We start from the raw sequence: 26074 nt of genomic DNA, 5'->3' as shown, positions 1-26074 counted from the left end.
ACAGTCAGGTTAAAAGAAAAAAATCTGTAGCTCAGTCCATCATTCCAATGTTTACCAAAGCTACCATGCCCAAAGAAACAACTGCATGAAGGCACCAAAAGATTCAACAGGATTATCTAAGAAAAAAAGCTTCCACCCTCTGAGATGTCCCACAGTAGCTCAGGAGGTCAGCATTAACACACCTGCAAGTGCCCAGACAGCACCCTAGGAAGTGCTTACTTTTGAAAGCACCAAATAAATTTTTATCACTAGACACAGCACGGCAACTAGAGTTAACTCTATTCCATAAAGATATATGAGGTTTTCAAAAGACATAAGAAATACTGGCAAAGAACATATATTCTAAAAATCAATTCGCTATCCCTTGGGTAACTTACCCTTCAAAAGTTGAGAGAGACTAAGAGCAAGAAAAACTCTTTGAATCCAGGCCACAAACCTGCTCAGGACAGCTGAATTACCCAGATCAGCAGCTTAAAAACAGTAAACCACTCAGAGCTGTTCTGAGTAGCATTTGAGATACAGCAAATGATATTACTTATCTCCTTGCATACTTCCTCTGTAATAGAACCAAGATTTACCTTACTGTTTTATTCACATCTTCAATTACAACCAGACAGTTCACAGACACATTTCAACTCCCTGCCAGGTTTTGCATATCTCCAAAGACAGGGAGTCTACAGCCTCTCTGGGCAGTTTGTTCCAGTACTTTACCAGCTTCTCTGAGAATTGTTTTTCCTTTTATTTAATTATCATTTCCCAAGCCGTAACCTATACCCACTGCCTCTCACCCTCAGACTCCAACTCTGAAGGAAATTTGATTCTGTATTGTCTGTTATCACCCACTGTACAACTGAGACAGCAACCAGATCCTCCCATAGCCTTCTCTCCCAGGCTACACAAAGCCAGCTCCCTTAACATCACCTTTCACACAAAAATGCTCCAGCCTCCTCCCTTCCTAGGTAACCCTTCACTGGACTTGCTCTGCTTTCTCAGTGGAGTGACTGATACTGAACACAGCACTCCTGGCAGCAGTGGTCTCACCTGTACCATGAGAAAGAATGGCCTCCCTCAGACTCCTGGAACACTGGTGCAGCCCACTATGTGGCTACTACTACTTCTAGAAAATTCCTTAATTCCCTTTCCAAGCATTCCTAACAAAAATCAGGTTTCTGGATGCAAGATTTTTAAGCAATCCAATACTGAGTTTCGTCTTTCTAGAGTCAAATGTAGCACTTCACTTCCTTCTCCCATCCATTATGAAAGAATGGCTCAGTAATCAAGGATAATTATCAAGTCTATAAAGAACCAAGGCTAGCTCTAGATTGTATCTGCTAAAAGACCACTCAAACCCAGAAAGATTTAAGTACACTATTTCACCCATGACTTGTTAATAAGTCAGGAAATTTTCTTTACATTCAGACATACACTGTTGCAATAGTGATACTTCAAAGCTACTGAAACAAAGTGTAACATTTCTTCCCCAAAACAGGTAAAGTTAAGCCAATATGCCCAGGCAAGCAAGTAAAGTCTTTAGTACCATAATATCAAATTTAAGATGCCTGTGTAGCTCCCTTCTGGGCTATCAAGAGATGCAGCACATTCAGACACTCACAAATGAGATTTTTTTGGTACCTCAGTTCTTCTCATCCCAAAGTCCCACCTGGCTCAGCATCACCTCCACAGACTTCATCAGCTACACCCCTCTGTGGCATCCCTGCTCATTCTAACCTTCCAACAACCCTACCACTGTATCGAGACTGTTTTTCATATGAGTCACTCGTGGTTATTAAATTAACTTTTACTTCTGTTTCAGACAAACACTTAAAAAAACAACATCCAGGCATATCGACCAAGATACAGACTGAAAGGTCACCTACTGCAAGCATCTAACTGAAGAGATAAGAATGCCTCGCTGTTTTTACATAACTCAGAAGACCATCTGGTAAAAATTAAGCAGATTCACCAGCTGTTCGTTTAGCAAAAACAAGCTAATTTACTTACCAGCATCAGAAATCAAGAAAGGGTTTTAGGCAAATATGCCAGGATAAAGTTTGCCCAACGCATTTCAACTCCCACACCCAACTATTTACAAGTTTCATCATTCTACTATTTGAGCATCCCCTTAAGCAAAGCGAGAGGGAGGAGGGAAGGGGGGAGAAGAACAAAATAATATTTCTGAAGGTCACAGAAGACATTTCAACCTATAGCTACCAAGCAGACAGGGGTGAACTTTGCCCATGCTCTGAGATGACTGCAAGCCTACCAAACAAAGCAAGCTGGGGACAAAGTCTAAACTGGTAGCATGAAGCTCTAACCACTTCTCAGCAGAACTAACTAACTCAGTACCACACTAACCACTTTCAAATGGATTCCAGCAGACTGTGAACTCTCTCAAGACTCTGGAGCAAATTCTGACTCCAGAATACCACGAAGGCAGATCCCTAGGAAGCCCATGAGCTGAGCCAAGACATGAACTCAAGCCTCCCAAGCCCCATGCTAACACTGCAGTGTTTAAGCCACACACGTTACATACAAAGAGCAGTGGTCAAACTGAATTAAAAAACAAACCAAAAGTTAGTACCCATTAATTAGTACTCTATGCTACCAAACCCATTTGTCTTTCCTTGAGGACTGAAGACAGCCTTTGCCCAAAGAGTACAAAAATGTTTCAGTTAGGATTATCCCAAAGTTTCTGTGTTTGTTTAATACTTTCATTAAGTATGTCAGTGAAGGCAAAACCCCAAGGTTTCCTGAATCATTTTGCCCTTACAGTAACACATAAGAAAAATTAGTGGAAAAAAGAAAATAATTGTATGGGTCAAACAAGTGCTTGCTGCACATTTGCACTCATCTCCTTTCTCCTCATTGTCTCAAAAGCAGCAGAACTTTAAAAACAACTCAAGAATAAATAAAAGCCACTTTCTAGATAAGCACACAAAGAGTACTAATCCACAGAAAAGAATATTTTAGTCAGCGTTCCACAAACACTCTTTTTAATTTTTTGTGAAGAACAGGACAGCAAGGAACAGATACATTCTTCAAAATCTGGAAAAGACACTGGCATGGTTTAACTCCAGCCAGCAGCCAAACCCCATGGAACTGCTCACTCACTGCCCCAGCAACGGGACCAGGGAGAGAATCAGAAGGGTAAAAGCTGGAAAACTCACAGTTTGAGATAAAGACAGTTTAATAGGGAAAGCAAAAGCCACCCACACAAGCAAAGCAAACAAGGAAATAATTCCCTGCTTCCCATGAGCAAGCAGGTGTTCAACCACCTCCAGAAGAACAGGCCCCCACCACATGTAGTAGTTACTTGAGAAGACAAACACCATCACTGAGAAGATCCTCTCTTCCTCTTTCCTCCCCCCAGTTTATACACCAAGCATGATGTCACACACTCTGGAAAATCCCTTTGGTCAGACTGGGTCCCCTGTCCCAACTGTGTCTCCTCTCAGCTTCCTGTGCACCCCCTGCCCCCTTCCCAGTGCAGCAGCACAAGGAGCAGAAAAGGCCTTGGCTCTGTGCAAACCCTGCTCAGCAATAACAAAAACATCTCCTTATTATCAACTCTGTGTTCAGCACAAATCCAAAGCAGAGCCCCGTAACAGCCACTGGGAAGAAAATTAACTCTACCCCAGCCAAAACCAACAGGCATCCAGAGCAGGGAAACAGAAGCACATTCAAACTCCAAGCAAAGGTCATACCAATAGCACAGGCCAACAAGGGCCCAAAAAACAGTTTTCTAAAGACATTAAAATTATGTAAGCTTTTAAAAGCATCAGGACAAGAAAGCCTGACAATAAGTCAGTGAGACCAAAGGAAGAAAATAGTAGAGAAGTATTCAAAGAAGGCAAAGGCATATCAGAAAAGCTATATGAATTCTGTGCACTAATACCCACTGCTGAGGAACTTTGGGACCATCCTGTAACACAGCTGATCTGTACAGAAAACATTCTCATCCTAAAATGCCAGCAGAGACACATAGAACAAACCACTAGATTTGTGAGAGTCCCCAAAACTTTAAAGGAATTTAAATACAGGTTTTTCACAGCAGACTCCTCTTTAAATCAGTCTTGATTAAAGGTGAAATCAACACATTCCCACAGTGCTAACATGAGGTTTTTTGTGGTGCAAACCAGAAGGGGTTAAAATTTCTACAGTTCAAATTTGACTTCTGTACTAATAAGAAACAGCAGAAATTCCAATAAAGTATATAGAATAGGCTTAGTATGTACATATATACAACACACTGAGGAAAAGTGAGCACAGCTTCTATACAGCAAACTCACACATCACAGAACTACTCAAGAACTCAGTCAGTTGAAGAACACAAAACTAACTCAAGCTGACACAGCTTATTTCCAAAGTTTTACAACAAGCCCCATCATCAAGCTTTCAAAACGCTGACTTCCAGAAACTAGGATGAGGCAAATCCATTGACATTCTGTTTCTTTCAGCTTTTTCCTAAGGACCAGCCACTGCTGTAGAAGAGACATTAGGCCAGCTGGGGCTTCGATCTGAGCTGATATGGCACCTTTGGTATTTGCTCACACAAACAACCTGACCTTTAGAAAAAAAAAATTATAGAAATGACTCAGTTTCAGTGCTCTTGCCTTTACAAATTGTTTCCTGCAATAGATAAAATATGAAACCTATATAAAATAACCCAAGGGCTAACGTACTCTGTTCTAGTTTCAAAATGTCTCTTAAGAACTTTAGCTTTAATGAATTATCTTTTGAAAGCATTACCTACTGCTGTGGAACAAAGACCTGCTCAACCAGTCAGACATAGAGGACCAGTAGCAGATGACTATTTTGATAGACCAAACAACATGTCATGCATACATGAGGGCTTTGATTTCCTCTTTGAGCAGTTTCTTTTTACAATTGCACATTAACTAGTCAACTCTAAAAAATGGGCTTAATTAGTAGGTAACAATCCAGCCAGCAAGCATGTCATTTCCTTTCATCCAAATAATGAGGGACGAGTAAAATGTTAGGTACTTCCCCAGGCCTTTTATTCTAGTTCCTACAGTAGTTAAAGGAAAGGACTCATCCAATGCCTGCCTCACATATGTACAAATTTATTCACTGACTAGAAAAATATGAAATCCTATCAAAGAAACACCATGTGGTTCCTTTAAAAAGCTACCTTTTGCTTCTAGTATGGAAGTGTGGAAAACTAGGCTTGCAATGGTAACTGAATCATAAAAACTGAATAAAAATAAAACACAGAGGAAAACTCTACCCTTTCAGGCTTCCCAGCTCCAATATTCTCAAGATGGAAGATTCTCAATGCCCATTAAGACATGTAGCAAATGGCTCAAATGCTCATCCTCTCCCACACCTCCTTCCACACAAAAATATGAACTCAGTAGGTGTAAAGTTTACTGTAAATGATGCTTGCTTACCAAAATATATTAGCCATGTGGTATTTTCAATATGACAGATAATTTTCACAGTATCTTTCAATGAAAGCCCATTCTTAGCCTTTGGGAGTACATATAACTAATAATTTCAATATTATAATTAGTATTGGTTGTCATGGCATTTGAAAAAGGATCCAACAGCTACCACCTCTCAATCTGTTTCAGTGACCTACTAACCCAAATACCTATATGAATGGGCTGATGGAAATGGTGACATGATTACTATGATGTAAAGAGTCTTTTCAAGGTAATTGAATGAAAAAACCAGAATAAACCTCTTTCTCAAGACAAATTGGTGCCCCAGTGGTAAATTATTTAGGTTCCTACAGCAGGGGTGTAATGCACACAAATCATAGTCGTAGTAGCCTCCTTCTCTACAAATGTCAGTTAGTATTTCTAATTAACTATCTGCTCCTATATCAGAGAAATTAACTGCTCTTCCATGAAGAGCTATCAATGGGAATATCCAAGTTATGTTTCTAAAAGGATACCACTCTTAGTCCAGCTTCTTATTTGTGACTCTGGAACCCACTTCACCTTCAGTTTAAAGGCCAGAAAATCAAATTAGCTTTGTTCTGGTGAACCTGAACTTTGGGATGACAACTGAGCCTAAACACAACTCCAAAAACCCACAGAGAATAAATTAATAGAAGTGATGGCAGAAGTGATTGGTAGGAGACAATGAAAATGGAAATAACCAAGCTAGAACACACTAGGCATGCAGTATTGTTTTTATTGTATCTCTTGGCCCTAGGGCCATTTACAGCAAACAAAACCAAATGTGTTCCAGACCAAGAGGTCCAGTTACCAGTTCCAAAGGTGCTACTGACTGTGTAATGCACAAAATCACAATGTGATAAAATCCAACAAGGCTTAAAAGGAAATGTAGTCAAAATGCAAATTAAGAGGCCTCACAAGTATGAACTTCAACATCCTACAGTGTCCTAAAGGCCTCTTTTTTACACTGAAAAACAGTCCTGTTATCTATTTTAAAATTTACCTAAGATACAGTAACCTATATCCACTAAAACAGGCCGGGTGAAGCAGTGCTGAGCATCTGGGCACCTGACTATTAGAAACCCAGCAGAGCCCACTTTTAACTAAAGATACCCAGTAGGAGGGGATGATTATAAGCAAACCTGTCTATCCCAAACCCTGACTTCCAATCTCAAGTTGAAAAAATCTAACAGGGTTTCCTTCCAGCTACTGTGGAGAGAGCTGCAGAGCTTAGTTCAGCACCCATTGCACTCCACATTCTACACAGAGGACACAAAAGAGAGGTCTGATTTGAGTAAGACTGAGGTGTAAGCTCAGACAGATCTGAACAAATGCATACACAGATATTTAGGCAGACTTTCTGATGAAAATGTAGACCTCCAAGAACTTTAAACCTTTGGAAAGTGTCCTCCAGCTTATGTTCAAACTTTGACTGGAACTCTCTTCAGCAACCACCTTTTGTTGAGGACCTTGTTCCAAATTCTCCAACACGTCACTACAAAGAAAGCAAGACCAATCCCTCCTGCCCCAGTACCTTAGTGACTAAACATGTCTTCTTCTTTCAGAAATCAATATTAAGGACATCAACTTGGAGATCTGTTCAGAACCCACAGTGAGTGGTTTATCCTTACAGAAATGTTTGAAATGCTCTCCAGCCCCTACCCTAAGTCACAGTCCAGGGCCAGAATCAAAGGTACTGACTTAAAGCTATTCCTGTATCTGCCTCTTTTCCACCCATCAAATCTTTATACTGGCAATAACTTAAAATAACAGAAAACCTGAGCCACCATGCCAACAACAAACACAGAAGAAAGCAAAGCTTACTCAGCCCCCTTAAAAAAAAAGAATACAAATGTAAATTCTGCACACAGACTGCTGTTGGACAGTGAAAACCATTCACAACTGAGATAATCTTCTACAGGGCTAAAGCAGACAGGAACAACAAAAAAAAACCAACAACTTTATCTTGTCAGTTATCCAACAGCACTGTGTCAACCCCCAGGTGAAAAGATTCTCCAGTTTCTTCGATTTTTGCCATTCCAGAAGGAAAAAAGCAGACTGAATTACAATTAAATCTTCAAAAACAAACAAAAAAATAATAAACTGATGTATTGCTGTCGTGGTCAATTTTATAATTTAGAACACAATCACTTAGCATGCTTTTTCACTTTGCTGCAAATGATGGGAATGAGGTTCTTCCTTTCCAATTCCCCCTTGCTCCTCCCACAAACCTGTTTTTATGAAAGAGATTGACACAAAGCTGAAGTTTGAAAAAATAAAAGACATTTTTATACACAAGTGTGTGACTCACACAAAAGTAGTCTATTATCCAGTTTTTAAAAATTTGGGAAAAGGGAAAAAAAAGCACATACCTTGGTTTCAGATGAAAGAGGGAAGAAGAAAACTACTAGAAATCTGTTGTCTCAATGAAAGCATTTTTGAGTTCTGTCATTTCACCCTGAAATCCTCTCACCCTGACTAAATCCTGAATTAGATACTTATTTATTTGGTCAATGAAAAATGTGAATTCTTTGAAAAATTTCCTCCTGAAGCTCCAATTGCCAGATATTCTTGTAATATATGGACACACAGGAGTTGACAATTCCCATAACACTGCAACCCCTAGGCCCACTCCACATGTGGGATTGTTGTGAGGACAAGCACACAGCATGAATAAAGTGGTCCTATAGGACATAACTTATAAGGACAAAAATGTACTTTTGCAATTTTAGTTCCAATCCCAAGTGAAGCTGTAAAAACAAAAGCAAAAGTGCTGGTCTGCAAAACCATCAATATCTGACACTTCTGCCAACACTCAAAGTTAAACTTTGGGAATGAAGACCAATCTATGTTAATTAAATGAAGCTCTATGCAACTGAATTTTACAACTTAAAAAGAAAAAAAAATCTGTTTTCTTTATAGTGAAAAGCAGACCCCCAAAATGCAAGAGATCATGAGTATATTTGTACCACGAGAGCACCTGGGTATCCCACTGAAGATGGATGATCACCTTGCAGCTAAACACAACAAACAACAGAAGAAGAGTAGTTAAAAAATTGGTAGAAATGACACACCCTTCTTTCCCCCAGTATGTGAAGTATGCTGCAGCATCACCAATTCACACACAGATACCTTTCTGAAGAATTTATGCTACTAACACAAGCTGTTGTGTTTTTTTTTTCCTCTGGAGTTTCTCCTTTATGCCAATGACACTTTGTGGAGAAGTTCTGAACTGCATTTAGTAAAAAAGCCAAAACTTGTTTGTGTGCTGGACTCCACATCAGCTACTTCCACTGAAAACAATCAGACCACTCATGTACAAAAGCAAAGCTTCTGCATAATCTTTCCTAAGTGTGGGCCTAAGAAGGAAAAGTTAGGCAGGTTGCTTGTACAGCCCACATGCATGAATACGTATTTTGTGCTCCCTGGGTAGCACACAGTAGCCTCATTAAAAAGGAGAGGAAAAGAAAATAATTATAAACCACCCAGAACAGGCTTAAATTGTTTGGAGACATTACGCAAAAATACTTTGGTAGATCAGTCACTGCGCTTTACTCTACACCTAAAATATTTCATAAAATTACATGGGTTTATGTATATGTGTGTATATGTGAGTGTGTGTGTGTGTGTGTATATATGCAAAATACTTTTTAAAAAATTAATTCTATTTAGTACCTCCAAATGCAGAAGCAACCTGTTACTACAATCAGAGCTAAAAAGAAAAGAAGCAAATGCAATACAAGTTCCTGCTCTAGCTGAAACCCAAGGAAAAATCCCTAATAACTCTGGAAGATATAAAATAAATCCAGGAAAGCTTCAGGAAAGCATCAAGCATCGGCACAATTATGATTTTTTTTTTTTTTTTTTTTTTTTTTTTTTTTTTTTTTTTTAGTGGGGAGAGAAAACCCTTTCAAGTTTCAGAAGTTTAAAGGCCTCTACTCTATTCCCCTTAAACATAACTTGGGAAAGGTGAGGGTGAAATGGTGATGGAAGTTTCCCTCTCAGTTTATTTCACCAAAGATTAGCTGAACTAAACTACACAGAATTGCTTTTGAAATTTTCACTGTGTGCAACATTCTTCAACAAGACACCTCACATGAACATAGAAGATGGCAGCAGAACTCTGAGAAACATATTTATTAATTAAAATGTACAGAAAATGTAGAAGGGAACATAATGCAGAATTACTTTGCATATAATGTTTTATTCTCCATTTTATATTCTTAGTGAATGAGTTGCAAATTCCACCAAGTACTTAAAAGACCCCAAAACCTTTACTGTTTTGTAACAGTCTAAAGATATAAGGCCTAATAATGACTGACATTGTCCTTTACTAATCTGAAGCTTTAACAGCATGACAATTAACAGTTCAGTACTTCAGAATCAGGTAGACACTTGATATTATCTTTAAAAGAAATACAATGAGACAGAAAAACAAAGCTGTCTGCTGAAATACAAGAGGAAAATGTTTGGGTCCTTTTTAAGTAAGGACTGGGATATGACAAAATATTTCCTAGGTTCAGACACATTATGTCATCCATCCTTGATCTAAAACTGGTTCCTGTGACTCCGCCACCCACTTGCAAGTTTGCAATGATACTTACTTGTCTTCATGGCACCAAACACTGCAGTTGCTCTAATACTTTTATTAATGGTTTCAAAATCCAAGCACAACAATACTTCAAAACAGCACAAAACACCTGGAAAGTGTAACTTTGTATTGAAAAATTCTATAAACCAAATGATCTTACATTCATCAGCCACTAATTTCATTATCTGGGATTCCTGATTGTAAGGTCAGGTAACAGTGTGGGATCCTGTAAGAATCTGTTCCCACTGCAATCAATGCAGAATTGGGATCCCAGTTTCCTTTCATACAGTGTATTGTTCCTGGAAAAACTCCTTTGTGAAATCCCAGCCCTGAAATTGGGATGTCATCCCTTGTATACACAAAAGTATCTCCAAGGACAACAAAGCAGTATCAGTACAGTAACATCTGGTGAGCATTTTAATGCACATGGGTGTAAGATATTGGGGTACAGAAGGGAATGACAGTTCCCTGTTATCAGCTGGGAACTCCAGGAGTTACATCAGGGAGATACCAGCTGCCTTTTGCAACAGAGGAATTACTTAATTACATAATACACAGAAATTACTGTGCACAGCACAGTCACCCTACCTGTAGCTCCAAAGAAACACATACACAGAATGAATTGGAAGAATTACTTTTTCTTTTTAACTAAATGAAATAGTTTCACTGCTAACAGCTGGAAAACAGTCTTTTAAGAAGCTGAACATACAGATGTTCAATCAATCCAAGAATATCCAGGTGCCTATCCACATAAGAACAATCACTGCAAATGGACAGACTTTAAAAAAAAAAACAACTGATGGATTGAAAAGCAAATATTTAAAAAGTATATTCAAATATTATCTGATTCCCTTCCCAAATGTGTTTGGCTTCCCTCCCACACTATTTCAAATGCAGGTATCCTCTACTTTTTTCCTTAGTCTTAGAAAAATAATATAAAAACAAGCAATATTAAGAAGCAATAGACGCTTCTGAACACATCACTTTTACTTACAGAAAGGCTTTATTCTGGGGATAAGATTAAGAAGTCTGAAGTTAAAGTACAACCCTTTTGTAGAGAGAAGGAAAGGTAACAAACAGCTTTGAAGAGCATATTCCTCCCCTCTACACAAACACTCTGTTGTTTGGAATGGGGTGGAAAGAGTTTTACCGTCATCACAACAGTCACAGGCTGAGGCAACCATGAAGTTTAGTGTTGATGCTGGAATGGAAACACCTCTGTTCAGCACTAATCTGTAGTACCAGCAAGTGATTCACTACAAACACTGTGACAAATCATGTGGACTGGTGAGTTTTGTATCCTCCCTGGCATTTGCCTCTTCCAAGTGAGCTGCCTCACAGCTGTCCCAGGGCCTGGCTGCTTGCAGAGGGCAGGAACAAGCAAAGTGGATGAAAAGCCTTTTTATTATTATTATTATTATTAATTAAAAACTGAAACTCTCTAAGTTAAAGAAGACATTTTGTTGAGAGAAGAGGGCACACCATCCCCATTTGTGACAAATAAAAAAAAAAAAAAAGAAGGAAAGCCATAGCGGAGGCTCCAGAGGGTGGGCTTCACACCCACCACCCCGGACCTTCCCCACAAAGAACAGGCAGCCACAGCAACGAGGAGAAAGAGAAAAGCAGCGAGAGGCCACGGCTGTTGTGGCGGCGGCTTGAAATTTACCTGGAAATCAGCCAATATCATTTCTCGGTCCATGTTGGACGCCATTGCAGCCAGATGCGTCCCGGCTCTGCTCGGACCCGCCGCACCTGGAGCCGCAGCCGCGGGGAGGACGGGGCAGGGCGGGAGCTCAGGAGCTCATGGAGGCGCCGCGCCGCTCTCGGGCTCCCGCGGCGCCCCCGGGCTGCCCCCGCCGGGCCCGGCGAGGGGAGGAGGCAGGAGAGCGGCGGGCCGGGCGCGGGGCCGGGAGCGGGCAGCGCTGCCTCAGCCGCTGGCCCGGGAAGGAGGAGGAGGAGGAGGAGGAGGAGAAGAAGGAGGAGGAGGAGGAGGAGGAGGCAGCGCCGCTCCCCGCCTGCCTCCACAGCGCCTGTGTCGCACATTTTGCCTGTCATTGAGGTCGCAAAGAGGCGCTTTGCGGCCGCCACGTGACCGCCCGCCTGTCAAGCGCTGTCGGGGCCGGGGGCGGGCCGGGCCGAGCGGGGACAGCGGGCCCGGGGAGCGGAGAGGAGCCAGCCCCGGGCCCTGCCCTGCCTGCCGCGGCTGCCGCGGCTGGACCGCGGGGCGGACACGTCCTAAAATGCCCCGTCCCGCGGCTCGGCCGCTCCCCGGGCCCGGCGGCGGCGCGGAGTGTCCCTGCCCGGCTCCGCCGCCGGCTGCGGCCTAACAGGTCTGCGGGGAGCCGGCTGCCGCCTTCCCGGGCGGTGCGGGGAAACCGGGCCGGGCGGCCTCCGGGCGGAGAGCGGGCCTGCCTCTCTGTGCGGGAGCGGGACATCCTTCCATCCATCCATCCATCCATCCATCCATCCATCCATCCATCCATCATCCGTCCATCCACCCATCCATTCCTCCATCCGTCCGTCCATCCATCCATTCATCCCTCCATGCATCCCTGCATCCATCCATCCGTCCATCCCTCCATCCATCCCTGCATCCATCCGTCCATCCATCCATCCATCCGTCCGTCCATCTGTCCATCCCTCCATCCATCCGTCCATCCCTCACTCCTCCCGTCCCTGCCCCTCTCCCTCTTTCCCTCCATCCCCGCCCCGGGATCTCGCTGGTTTCGGTGCCTGCAGCGGTTCGATGCCGGTTCCGTCCCCGCCGTGACCCGATGCCCCCCCTGTGTCCCCCCGGTGTCCCCTCGGTGTCCCCCCGGTGTCCCCCCGGTGTCCGCACCGCCCGGCGCTCGGGGCAGCGGCCGCTTTTCCCCCGGGTTCCCACTTGGCTCAAAAGAAGGAAATGCGTTTTTCACAGGTCTTTCAGAGCCAGCACGCCGTGATCTGCCCAGCGGCCCTCGCTCAGGCTTAGCACTCCAGCGCTGTAAGATACAATTCTATTACACACCGCAAATAAATCTGCTTTTAGAAATGCAAATCTAACTGATGCTTTCTAAGTCTTCCTCCTACAACCTGATGTTCCTGTACCCCCTGAGCACCGACATAAAACACACACTTGGGACACCAAATTGCTGATTAGTCCAACATCTTTTGCTCTGCTTTTTGTAAGAGCGTCCTGCGAGTGTCGTAGCCGAGGTCACGGATACACCGAGCAGCTGATAACGCTACATTGTGATACCTTTGAATGAAGACATTTTGCCGGGTTTAGGAAGCAGCGTTTCTTTATTGTTTCTCTCTCCATCCGCGGGGGTTACAGGAGGTTTCTCGGACTCGGCGAGCCCGGTGGACAAACTGCGTGCGGAGAGGGGCGCAGGGAAAGCTCAGCTGTGCCCTCAGGAGGGTCTGAGATGGCAGGAGAAACCCTGGGGATTGTTCAGAGCTGCTGCGGGCTCCGGGCCGCCCGGGCTGGGGTCTGCCGGGGCTCCCCGCGGGCTGAGGCCACACGGAAACGACACTCACGATGCGAAGCCACAGCGTCAGGAAAGTTGGGGTTTGCATTTTCACCCTGTTCCTGCTGTAGTTTATGTTGGCAGGGCTCGCCAAAAGGTTTTTATTGCCCGCTGACGTGAGCTCCCCACCACCGACCGGAGGGATGATAAATTATTGCCCTCACACCTGCACTTTCTTTTTTTTTTTTTTTTTTCTTCTTTTTTTTTTTTTTTTTTTTTTTCCAGTTTGATGTTACAGACAGTTCTGTACTAAGTACAAGCTATGGTGCAATGCCAGGGACAGCCTATGCTAAATTACAAACAAATCCACCCACACATTACTAGAGAGTAACTATAATAAAGGCTGAAAAGCGAGTTTTAGTAATTGGATTAAAGCCAATTAATTCCTGGCTCGAATTGAAGCTATAGGTATGTTGTCAAGATTAGTTACACGGGCGTTCATGTCTATTACAGTCATATTTTAAATAATGATATCTCTATTAGATCAAAACAGGAAGGATTTGATCCAGGACATGAAGAAAAGGTGTAAAGCTGCATGTGCCCCACATCGCAGGAAGTTCACGTTCAAGTCACAGCTAAAGTTTCTGTTTGCCTTCTCACAGCCCCTCTGAGCCATTCCAGGTGGGTTTTATCCTCCAACGAGTGAGACACAAATCAGGAAGCCGATTATTTTACTCCTTATAATACCCGATGATAATATCTCCCTCCAGAAGTTGTTTGGGGTTTGGATTTTTATTTTTTTTCTGCTGATTCTGGAGCCGACTGGGACAAATCTCTCTGCTTTAGGTGGAGTATCTTTATCACCCATGAGAGGAAATGATCAGGATTAACGAACTGCTTTCTACAAAGGCTTTTGACAGACCTGCACGGTGGAGGAAGTTTGACAGCATTTTCTGGCCAGGCAGCTTTAGTTGCAGGAGGCCTGCAGCACTCCAGCTACACTCTACTTAATTATTTTTGTTACATGGCATGACTAACAGAAGATAGAAACTTTATTCTGAGCTGTAAACCAACAAAAATAGTGTGAGACTGTTGTAATATTTGCAGGTCTAATTCTGCACTGAGTTAGCAACAGGTAACACCACCAAGGCCTGTGGATTTTAGGCAGTAATTAGTCACGAAATAAGTCATTTACAAGCCATCTGACTGAATAATCCAAGTTTTACATATAAATTCCCTCTTTATGCAGAAAAGCAACTGTATTTGAATAAATTGATACTTGCATACATGTATTTCTAAAGCTAACTTTGAGGGAAGTTATAATTTATATTTTTGCTTTTTTAAAAATGGAAAAAAGGAGAGGGGAAAAGCAGTGTTGCTTCTGGACGAGAATTACTACAATGAGGGCCTTAAAATACAGGTGTTTTTTCTCTCCTTTAGTGGGAATGGGAGTAGGGGGTCAGGGATAAATTGATAAAGGTTGTGTTCCCGGTTTCGTGTGCAGGCAGCTCACACTTGTCACCTTTATAATATTCGCCAACAAGCGCGGAGGGGGGAATCAGTACAGGAAAATAGAATTGGAGAGAGGAGAGGGAGAGAATTGCGGAGCTGAGAGGAGAGCCAGGTCCCGAAGTCTGGCCTCGTCCAGCTGCGGATTCTCTGCCGTGGGATGGGCTCTGTTCGCCGCCGGCGGCCCCGACTCGGGCCCGGCCACCCCCGGCCCCTGCCCCGCAGGGCAGCGCTGGGGGAGCCGTAACTACCCCAGCTCCCCTCCCTAAGGCACCTCCCCGGGCTGCCCCACGCCTGTTTACATTCAAAATCTCTTTCCACGCACAAAACAGACGTGCGGGTCGCCCCTGCCAGCGATGGGTTTTTCCGTGTGCTTATCAGGGAGCCATGACATCGCTGCTTACCTCCCGGGGGGTTCGCCTGGCAGATTCAGTCCTCCGAGGGTCCCTGAAACCTAAAGCAATCCAGCCATTAAAGCCCTGTAGGACACTAAACACTGCTGGGCAGAGTGGCGGTGACATCCCCGTCCTGCTCCATCCTCGCTCCTTCGCCCCGGGAAGGAAAAGCAGAAAGTCCTCGCGTCTTTCTCGGTGCCCGGGCGCGGCTCCCCTTCAAAATGGCACTTTCGAATCAATCAAGGACACCAGAAACGCGGGAAGCAGGCGGTGCTGCCGTGGACGGTCGCCTTCCACCGTTAAGACAACTTGACATTGACCCTCCATCCTTGACCTTGTCCTCGGCATGAGAGAGGAGCCCGCGCCGCCGCCGCTGCCCGTGGGCGCCGGGCGAGGGCCGAGGGGCCGCACCGGGACCAGAACCGGCTCCTCTCCCCCGGGACAGGTGGAGACAGCCGGGGAAAGCTCCGGGCACCGCCGAGCTCCCCCGATCCCGCTCCTCCCGCGGGCTGCGGCGGCTCCTGCGGCTACAACCTCCTTTTCCTTTCATTTCCCCCCCCCAAAGGCGGCAGCAGCGCTGCTCCCAAAAGCAGCCGGGCCGTGCTGGCCGTGCAGGGCAGTGCCGTGCCCGGGCTCCGGGAGAGGGGACGGCACCGGGCGGCGGGAGCGCGGCGGGGCCGGGCCAGGGGCGGGCGGGAGCCTCTGCAGGCCTTCCTGCCCGAACTCCGCCGCGCCTCCTTAAATCTCTGCCGTTAAAATGTGGGCGGGTGTTTCAACTCAAAAAAGCGCTCAAATTTTTTTTCTTTTCAAAAAAAGCTGATGAGGTTAAAAAAAAAAAAAAAAAAAAAAAAAAAAAAGGGAGCGAGGCGGCGGCAAAGGGGCGGGGGGGGTTGGTGGAAAGGAGAGAGAAACCGGCTTCGTGGGCTTCGTGTCCTTAGGAAACAGAAGTAGCGATTGTTTGTGCTTAAAAAAAAAAAAAAAAAAAAAAAAAAAGGGGGAGCGCAAAGCCGCGGGCGGAGGCGGCGGCCGCGGACCGGCAAGTGCAGCTTTATTTCGCGAAGTTGGAAGAGGAGGAGAGCGGGGCTGTCAGTGCGGCAGCCGGGCCGGGGCAGCGGCGGCACCAGCGCAGCCCCTGCCCCCGCCAGGAGCCCGGCCCGAGCCCCGGGGAGCGCCCGGCGGGAAGGAGCGGCTGTCCCGGCGGGAAGGAGCGGCTGTCCCGGCGGGAAGGAGCGGCTGTCCCGGCGGGAAGGAGAGGCTGCCCCGGGGAGCGCCCGGCGGGGCCGGACAGCGGCGGCGGAGACACCCCGGCGACAGGAGGGACGGCGGTGGACACGGCTCCGAGCAGCGGCTCCTCCATGCCCTGAGCGCGGGCGGCGGTTCAGGGCAGCCCCCCCCCCCCCGCCCGCCCGCCGCCCTCCTGGATGCTCCGGAGCCGCCGCCGCCGGGGGCGGCCGCCGGCCGGGATCGCGCCCGCCCGCTGCGCCGAGACTGCGCGGGGCCGCGGGAGTGAAGCTGCTGCTGCTGCTGAGGGGAGCGAGAGCGCCGAGGGAGCGAGCTGGGAACCGGGACAGCCGCCGCCGCCGCGCCCGGCCCTCCGCGGGAGCGGCTCGTCCTCCCCTGCCCGGCTGGGCCCGGCCTGAGGCGGCGGAGGGGGATGAAGGGAGTATCCCGAGAGGGACTTGGATGCACACTGCTACAGGAGACCTTTCCTCGGAGCTGCTGCTGCTGCTAAGTTTCAGCAACCGACTGTGAACAGGGTGGGTTGTCTTCTTCTCCCAAGATCTCAGGTCTGAGTGAGTCTCCGGTGTTCGTGTATATGTGTTACCTATAACATATACGATATATTGCATAGCTGTTAATCTATTCCCCCCCTGCGAAAGCGGCCAAAGTCTTTAATAAGAGTTACTCTATATGTGGAAGCAAAGAAAAATCTTCCTTCAAGTGGAGCTGCAGTTTGGCTGAATAAATCACGTGTGAGTTAGGGGCGGGCTCTTGGCAAGGAGGTTTTTTACGAGTATTTACTACAAGGTCTTACTCCAGAAGATTAACCATCCCAATCCTTCTGTCAGTCTCCGATGCCATGCCTGGTTAAAAAAAAAAAAAAAAAAAAAAAAAAAAAAAAAAAAAAAAATCTCATCTTTTTTCCGATCGTCAGTCACCCTAAAGAATGGCCGAGCCTTCTGGGAACGAGCTGGCGTCCGCGGCTGCCAAGGGGGACCTAGTGCAACTTACTAATTTGTTGCAAAAGAATGTAAACGTCAATGCACAAAATGGATTTGGGAGGACTGCGCTGCAGGTTGGTATCCAGAGAGGGAGAAAATATTTCATCACTGGTACCTACGTGACCCGGGTTTCCAAAAAAGACAACGTTTTAAGCAGGCTGGTGGATGAAATTCGAGTGGTTTTTCAAACTCGTTGGATGCCATATTATAAGTTTAGTGGCTCCAACTCCCTAAAATGACGTACTTGAAATAAAACTGGTCAAAACCATTCTTTCAATCGGGGATCACCCTCAATGTCAAACGGGCTACGAGTTTGCTAATATTTTGTGACTTCGTGGGGAGGAGGCAAGGAATGAGAGAGCTGAGATGAAAAGAAATCAGCTTAGGTGAGCAGGATTTCATAGCAGGTCTGTAAACACAAATGTTCTGTTCTCTGAAGCTTAGGATTTATTTTTTTTTTCTTCCTTTTTTTTTCTTCTTTTTTTTTTCTTTCTTTCTTTCTTTCTTTCTTTCTTTCTTTCTTTCTTTCTTTCTTTCTTTCTTTCTTTCTTTTTCTCTTTTTTTTTTCTTTCTTTCTTTTTTTTTTTTTTTTCCTTTCCCCCCCCCTTTTTTTTTCTTTTTTTTTCTTCCCTGCAATGTGTTTTAAAGCGTGGCTCGTCTGGGTTCTGGGGTCTGCTGTGGATGGTACTTTTCCTTTATACTGTGTTTGTGGGAATGACCTTTCTCATTGGGAGCACGCTGCTCAGAACCGAGTACCTCCGATGTACATTAAGAGCTTGCCTTGCGGCCAGGGTTCCAGCTGAATCACTTGCTTTTTCATTCATATTTAACACTTTAAAATTTGCTTTTTTCAGATCGGCTAGCAGGGCACTGCTTCCAGTTATTTCCTTTCTGATCGTATAGGGTGCTGTGTCCTAATTTTTAACCGTGCAGTTGTGCAGGCAGGAGTTGGAACTCGTCCAACTGCTAACTATTGGAACTGATGGAAGATTTTGCTTTTAATATTGTCAGATAATGATGGAAAAAAGGTTAGAATACCTACCAAATAGTGAAAAATGTGATTTATAAATCCAGAGGGAAAATAAGTGTGGTTATTTGCACTGAAGTTATAAGTATTGCGATGTGGAAGTTATTCAATGTGGAGCTATAGATCTTTTTCATTTCATATATAAGTAAAATCATTTTTTTAACCCCTCTTCCCCCAAAACCATGCTAATAATTTCTGAAAGTTCTGTATTTTTAAACAGCATAGAACCTGTGAATGTACTCGAGGTATTTACAGCTTTTTGGCTTAACATCAAAATGTTAGAGCTGGAAAATAAGCACCTCTTGCTGATAATGCAGGAATGACCCTTTTTTGATAATTTCGCTGAAGCTGGAGATCTGTGAGCTCCTCGCTGTGCTGTTAACACCTAAATAGGGCATCGCATGGCAGTGCAGGCACTTGCAGCAACTTTTAAGAGAGCAAAAGGGTTTAAATTAAAAACTTAGACCAACTAAATTCTTTAAGAAAGCAGGAAACATTTAACTAGTTGATTTACCCTCAGGACAAGGGCTGAAAACCAATTTGTCCTACAGGAGTGCTGGATATTTTTTTCTAAAAGCAGCTAGCTGTCCATATCCTGAATTAAGGTATATTTTACACAATTACATAGCATCCAGCTATATTAAACATGCACCCGTGCCTAACGATACTTCTTAGGGGTGCCTAATAACAACTGTGCTAATGAACCATAACAAAAGTCAAAACAGGAGAATCTGTCGACTTATTTTCAGTATGTATCATCCTGAAATGTGCTGTGGGTGCCTGGCCATGCTCGAAAGACTTCTCTGTCAGTGCACTCTGCACTGTGAGATAATCTCTCTGTAATCTCTCCCTCAATTACAACGGAGAGAGTGCTCCTATATTAATGCCAATGAATTTATATTTTCCCTCTGGATTTTTGTTTAATTAAACAACTCCTCGGCTTGTTTTGCTCTGTCCTTTTTATTTCTGGTGAAGTGTACCTATGCAGGCCTCAAATACATCTCTTGCCCTTATGCTCTCTTCGTCAGACTTACTCAATTAATGCTTTTCTCCTTCTTCGCCTCCCTCCCCCCAAACATAACTTTGCAAAATATAGAGGATATTTGCTGTTCAGCTGTAGCCCAGGGCCAAAAAGCACCACCTTTTTACAGGATTTTCTCCCCCTCGCATCTTTAACTGAAGCCTTCAGTCCCCTGGCCTGAGCACCGAAAACTCCCACTTAACCCAAATATATGTTTTGAATTCACAAATAATACAGCCTGGGCTCTCAAAAAGAGATCAAAATGTCCGATTTTTGCTAAACAAAGAGAGATCACAATGATCTTGTTTTCTTTTACATCGCTTCCATCTCTGGTCAGAAGTGAAAGAAGTGGCTGGGAGTCGGGAGCTGGGAGCCTTAGGGCACACAGAGATCTCTTTCCCTGAATCCCAGCCTGTCTTATCTGCACTTTTGCTCCTGTCTGTGGTTATAACGTGCTGGGCTGCTTTACACTTCAAATGCTGTATATAAATGTATTTATTATACCTCATTTTCCTTTCAAAACTTCATAATTATTTTTCGTCAGGAGAGATTTTCAGCAGACCCCTGTAGAAATTGTACCTTGTGCTAAATCTATTACACTGTAATCCTCATTCATGCTGATTTTTTTTTTTTTTAACCAAGATTTTCAAATCAATGTGTGAATATCTCTCTCTAAGAAAATAGAAAAGAGTTGGGGTTTTTTCGAATTTTATATTTACAGTGAGACCAGTTACAAGGACAGGAAAATACTGCCTATAGGCAAGAGATTACACATTATACATTTCAGTGTTCATTTTTGGAAAGTGTGCAAACAAAAAATTAGGAATTACAAGGAAATCGGTGCAAGCAGTTAAGTTACAAATAAGAGAGATTTGTGTTCTAATTATGATAGTTTTATGGTGCAATTGAGAAAATTGAAAGAAGTTTTTCTTTTTTTTTTTTTTTCCCTGAGAGAAACAGTCAGAAAATTCAATTATTGTTGTTGTTGTTGTATTTTTTTAAGGGATGTTTTAACAACAGAACATAGCCTCAGTTTACTTATAGAAAGCTCATGAAAGTATAATATAATATATTGATTTTAGAATAGAACTCCTGTCACTTTGAAATGTTCCTTTTGACTTTTTTTCTTTTTTGGGTGACTTAATGAAACACAAATATTGGGGAGAAGAATTTCTTTTAGCATTTATGTTTCTCAACAGATAGAGCTATGGTACAGTCCAAATATTTGTTTTATGATAATGCACAGACAATGTAAACACCTGAAAGCTTGTAAAAACACATTCTACATTTGCTGTTGCTGAGGTAAAATATCTGTTCCTCAGAGACCCTATATTTGCTGTTTAACAAGATTAAACAGTAATGCAGAGGTGTCTCGACACTTAGCCAAATAAAAATGAACTATACTTAATTTTTATATGTTAAGAAACTGAGATGACCCTCATTAGGGAAAAAAAAAAAAAAAAGTTATATCCAATTCTGTGCTATTTCAGGCATTAATTTCCCGAGGCACAAAGCTATGACCACCGGAGTGATAACATCTTGCACAATTTCACCGAGTTCAGTAACAAATGCATTAAAAACTGGATGTTCTGGTGTGTCATTAGTTTTACAGCGAGTCTCCTCTGCCTGCTTGAAATGAGAATTGGGTTCTGACGAAAGGCAGGGATGAGAAGCGAGGACGGGAGGCAGGGCTGGAGCAAACCCCCACCCGCGGCATCCAACTCTCCTCTGTCTCTCGTAGGTGATGAAACTCGGCAACCCCGAAATCGCCCGGCGGCTGCTCAGTAACGGGGCCAACCCCAACCTGAGAGACAGAACCGGCTTCGCCGTCATCCACGACGCGGCCAGGGAGGGCTTTCTGGACACTTTGCAGACTCTGCTGGAGTTCCAAGCCGATGTGAACATTGAGGACAACGACGGCAACCTGCCCTTGCACTTGGCGGCGCAGGAGGGGCACGTGCGGGTGGTGGAGCTGCTGCTGGCGCGCTCCGAGTGCAAGGTGGGCCACCAGAACAAGCGCGGGGCCACCGCCTGCGACCTGGCCCGGCTCTACCGGAGGGCGGCCGTGGTGCAGCTCCTGGAGGCCAGCAGCTCATCCTCCTCCCCCAGCATGGACTGAACCCCGCTAGGACGGGCTGTCTTTTGGACGTGAGGGCGTGCAGACTTCTTTTGGGGTGTTTTCCCTCCTTTTTACCAATATTTGTTGCCACATTACTTTATTTTTTTTTTTCCTTCTCCTGAACAGCTGGTAGTGTAAGTCTCGAGAAATTCCAGAGGTGGGTTTTTAGATAAGAGAAAAGTTCTAAATCCGTGCTCCCAGCAGTTTTCCTATACCTTTCACTTTACACAGTACTCCCAGGCTCATCCGTGTGTATGTTGGTTGCTCATATCTAGTTTTCCAGTATCAACATTTACGATTTATTTTAGGCCATTCGCATCAAGTCATTAATACAAGAGCTACTATTCACATGCTTAATATTGCTGGACTTTTAAGAAAAGGAAATAGTTTACTGTGATTTCTCCCACCTCTCTGTGCAGCCCTCCCTTCTCCTCACTCCCCCCACCCCTCTCGGTCAGGCTCAAGAGTCTGAGGTCCTGTTTTAGATAAAAACATCCTTTAAATAAAGGGTCACCTGCAGCCCCTGCACAGGCAGAGCTGGAAGTCAAAGGCTGCGTGGCCTGAGGACAGTGGATGGCGTTTAGATGCTTTAGGCAGTAACTGTATTTTGTCACTAACAAAAGCTTGTAGAACTAGGTCACTTACTTTCTAAATGTAGATGACACTTTTCCTCTTTGTGTATTTAAACTTTCACCAATCTGGTTTTGAATTTAGTTACCAGAAACAGTATAAGCGGCGTTTCTTCGATTGCCAGAGGTTTTAAACAGCTCAGTTTAGTAGTTCGTGTTTACTGTGCACTGCAGAAGATGTTTTGTCTAGTTTCAAAACAAGCAGCAGAGAACCATTGTGAAAAGCAAGAGGACATGAAAGCTGCAACACAAGACTTCTGGTCACTTCATCTGCTGATTGCAGTTTAGATGTTCTCCTAGTAATATTTGCTTTCCACCAACTATTCTCTTTTGTCTGGAAATAAACCGTTTTAATGACAGCATCTCACAAAACGAGAGTATTTGAATACAGTGACATTTAGGAAGCAGCACTTTCGATATTTGTGAAGTTAAGTTATTGCTTGCACCTAAAACACAATTTAACCATTGGAAATTTTCTATTGCAACACAGTTGAGAGTATTCACCAGACTGAAACTCATTTGCCTCTCCAGCCTCAACAGGAGCTAACGATGCTCAGCACCGTGTCGGGAAAAGTCTATTATGAAACTTTTAACATTTGTACAGGATCTACTTGTTGGGCAGATGGGCAGTTTAAAGTGCTTAATTTTGAATAATCTAAATTTCAGTCGTGCAAAATAGAAGGTTTTAAATCAATGCAAAATGGTACTAGTTCAAATAGCACTTAAAAGAGGAGAGGGAATACAGTGGTTTAGTTTTAAACTTTTTTTTTTTTTTTTTTTTTTTTTAATTAGCCCCCCAGAATCAGTTACTACATTTTTGAGTAAAAAAATAATTTGCTGAAACTGTCTGTCACATTTACTATAAGCTCTGTCACACTGCTGTGTTCTGATTAAAAACCTCTGTGAAATATGAAAATTTGTGTGCATGATCATTAATTGGAGCAGGGCAGCACATAGGAAGCGTTACTGGGGAAATAACCCCCAAAATTCCGGGTAAAAAGAGCACTAAACCACCTGAAATATTAAACCGAGCAACGTAACCCACAGGTCCCCGAGGTGAAGTGACCCAATTCACTGTGTTGCTCTCCATCTTCTTTTCCTCATATCCTGGAGGATGCTCCAAGCCTTTTCCTTCTCCATTCCTCTTGCAAAGAGGAATTCCGTGCTACACCAGAAGGTAATATCCATCTTTCTCACTGTTTTTTGTTTGGCTTTGTTGTTTTTTTGGTTTTTGGGTGGGGTTTTTTTTCCACCTGTACCACTAAAACCCCTCATTCCAAGCCCGTTTGAAACTTCCTCAGCATTTAATTTATGCTAAGGCGAAGTTTAAGCAGTGGCTTAATAGCTCTTAATAGGACTTCTCTTCCGAGAAAAATGCCCCGCCTAGTCAGAAATAGCGGCTTTAATTGCGTGCCAGGAGTTCAGGGTAAAAGGCAGGAGGAATCACCCCCCGGCCATGCCCAGAGCCGGGGCTGAGTCATGGGCGATAGTCTGGTTTAAAGGTGTGTTTTATCTGATTTCACCGCTGCGCTTTCCCTGCGAGCCCTTCAATCTATCGGAAACAAGGTGATCAATTGAAATTCCTAGTTAGATACTTGGAAAGCAAAAGTTGCTGTCTATTACCGCAGGAAGTTAATAGTTACTGGAAGGAGCCTCTGGGAAAGCAAAGGAATCAGTCAGCTGTGGGTTACACGCACCTTACAGGGTTTGTCAGTGCAAGAGGTGCCTGGCTGCTGGGGAATGGCTTTCCTCCAGAAGTCTTTATGTTTACTGAGCGAGGAGAAAATAATATAAAGCAAACCTCATTAATAGAGAATCTTGACACCTAAAAAGGGTTGTAATATCGCATGTGGTGTCAGAAATTGCTTTGGCTCTTCCCCCACAGTGTTCTGGCAACAGTTTTCAAAAATTCGCATATTCCTGAAAATTTCGACAACCATATTTTACCCAGAGATGCAAAAACTGCAGCGTGTGAGATGGAGCTAAAGATTTTTTTTTTTTTTTTTTTTTTTTTTTTGAGAACTTTTATTGAGACATAAAGCAAGTGCCAAGTGAGTCTCCAGGCAGGAGCAGAGATCGCCCTGCAGCAGCCCAGGAATCGGCAGCAAACAGCGCAGCATCGAGAGGAGAGGTATAAATAGAAACAAATACAGCAAGCGCAGAAAAATGTGAAGAAATAGAGCATAAAATGTAGCTGTAGCAGGATTCACAGTGACCAGGCTGTGTGAGGACACAACTGTGGGGCAACAGCCCTCTCCCCTATTTCAGTTACACGGATGAGCAAAGCTGTTACACTTGACCTTTGTTTCTAAATTATCCTCGGAACAGCGGCGGGGGCTGCTGGACTCCTTTTGGAAAGGGGCAGATCCCAAAGGGGATCCTGCAGGGAACGAAGAGAGTTCCATCTGCGGCAGCAGCACCGTGAAAGGGTGAAACACCCGATCTGTGGGCGCTGGGCAGAGAGGGGCAGAGGTGCAGGGCTAACCCTGGCACTGCCCTGCCCTGAGCCGGGGGACAGTGAATGAGAAGGTATTTGAAGGTGAATTCTCCAGTGCAATAACCCACTGCACATTTAAGTACAGGAAAATACTTTCTTTCCAGCTTTCAGTGTGGGGAGAGGAATGGAATCAATGGTTTATTCCACGGTGGGGTAAAATATCAGCTCCCTAGGGAATGGCTTGCGTTGTTCACATGAAGAAAGAGTTAACACAGTAGAAAACTATCACTTTTCATCTTCCTAAAGAAAGAAAAGAGTTTCCTCCACACATGTACCTGCGAATTCACTGGGCAGCCAGAAGCAGCCAGACATTATCATCTCCTGACTAAAGTGCTGAAATTCCCTCGAAAAAGCGAGAGGAGAAAAGCTTTTACATTTAGCCGTGGGGACTGTTATCCTCTGCATGGCGGGCGGGAGGAGAGGAGGGGGGGGAGAGAAGGAAAAAAAAAAAAAAAAAAAAAAAAAAGGGGGAGAAAGAAGGACAGCGAGAGAGAGAGAGAAAGAAAGATTTCTCACCGGCTCTCAGCACAGCCTGCCCCAGCACACGGGCACTCAAAATGTCGGTGCTCCCGGAGGGCCGCGGCGGTCCCCGGGGCGGAGGGAGGGTCGCTCCGGGCAGGTCGGGCGGTCCCCGGGGAGCGCGGGGGGCGCGGGGCCGCGGGGCGGGGGGGCCGCGCCCGGCTCCGAAACCGTTACTTTGGCTCCTGCGGCTCCGCTCCCCTTGCTCTTCCTGTCCAAATAATTTTAAATTTACGCGCCTTAAATAACAGTCTGATTTTATTTATTTAGTTTCCTCCGCGGGCTCCGCCGCCGCTTCGCTGCCGTCCCGGCCCCCGCCGACAGGCCCGGGGCTCGCTCGGACCCCCCGGCCCGGCCGCCCCCGCCGCCTCTCCCGCCGCCGCTACTTGCGCTGCGCCCCCTTTTTTTTATTTTTTATTTTTTTTTTTTTTCCTATCGTCCCCCCCCCTTTTTTTTTTTTTCCTTTTTTTCCCTCCTTTTCTTCCCTCTCCCCGCAGCCGGGACTGGAGTCTCCTCAGCGAAACTCCGGTGCTTTCGCAGCCGCAGTGAGTACAGAGAAAGGGACCCAGGTCTTTGCCGGGGGGATGTTTCTAACACATCTTTGTGGCCGCTGCCTCGCCGGGCTCTCCCCTCCCAGCCCCGCGTCCAGGGATGCAGAAGCATCTTCTCC

The 26074-nt window shown here is 44.7% G+C and overlaps 2 protein-coding genes across 5 annotated transcripts in view; one reads left to right on the top strand and one right to left on the bottom strand.

Annotated features, from left to right (window-relative positions):
- FAF1 (Fas associated factor 1) overlaps positions 1-11803 on the bottom strand; it is a 148461-nt gene extending 136658 nt beyond the window's left edge. Inside the window, exon 1 of one of the 4 annotated variants that reach the window (XM_083867859.1) lies at positions 11684-11803. In XM_083867859.1, coding sequence (XP_083723985.1) covers positions 11684-11728 — 45 coding nt within the window. In that variant the 5' untranslated portion in view covers positions 11729-11803. Of the gene's footprint in view, positions 1-1632; positions 1774-2001; positions 2058-11683 lie in introns of those variants that run through there. The other 3 variants (XM_083867862.1, XM_083867860.1, XM_083867861.1) reach the window with 3 other exon arrangements.
- Positions 11804-16960: 5157 nt separating this feature from the next.
- CDKN2C (cyclin dependent kinase inhibitor 2C) lies at positions 16961-23402 on the top strand. The gene is made up of 3 exons (XM_083867863.1): positions 16961-17127; positions 17526-17666; positions 21382-23402. Exons 2-3 carry the CDS (start codon positions 17538-17540, stop codon positions 21757-21759), a joined length of 507 nt encoding a protein of 168 aa, XP_083723989.1. The 5' UTR covers positions 16961-17127; positions 17526-17537; the 3' UTR covers positions 21760-23402.
- Positions 23403-26074: the final 2672 nt, after the last annotated feature.

Source organism: Zosterops lateralis (assembly GCF_965231275.1).
Source record: "Zosterops lateralis genome assembly, chromosome: 9".
NCBI classification, from domain to species: domain Eukaryota; kingdom Metazoa; phylum Chordata; class Aves; order Passeriformes; family Zosteropidae; genus Zosterops; species Zosterops lateralis.
Note: the sequence above shows the minus strand (reverse complement) of the source record. Positions and strands in the feature narration are given on the sequence as shown.

Excerpts from the sequence above, each read along its gene's own strand:
- CDKN2C (XM_083867863.1), top strand. The coding sequence starts at position 17,538 with ATGGCCGAGCCTTCTGGGAACGAGCTGGCGTCCGCGGCTGCCAAGGGG. Across the intron at positions 17,667-21,381 it reads TTGGGAGGACTGCGCTGCAG|GTGATGAAACTCGGCAACCC; the intron begins GTTGGTATCCAG and ends TGTCTCTCGTAG.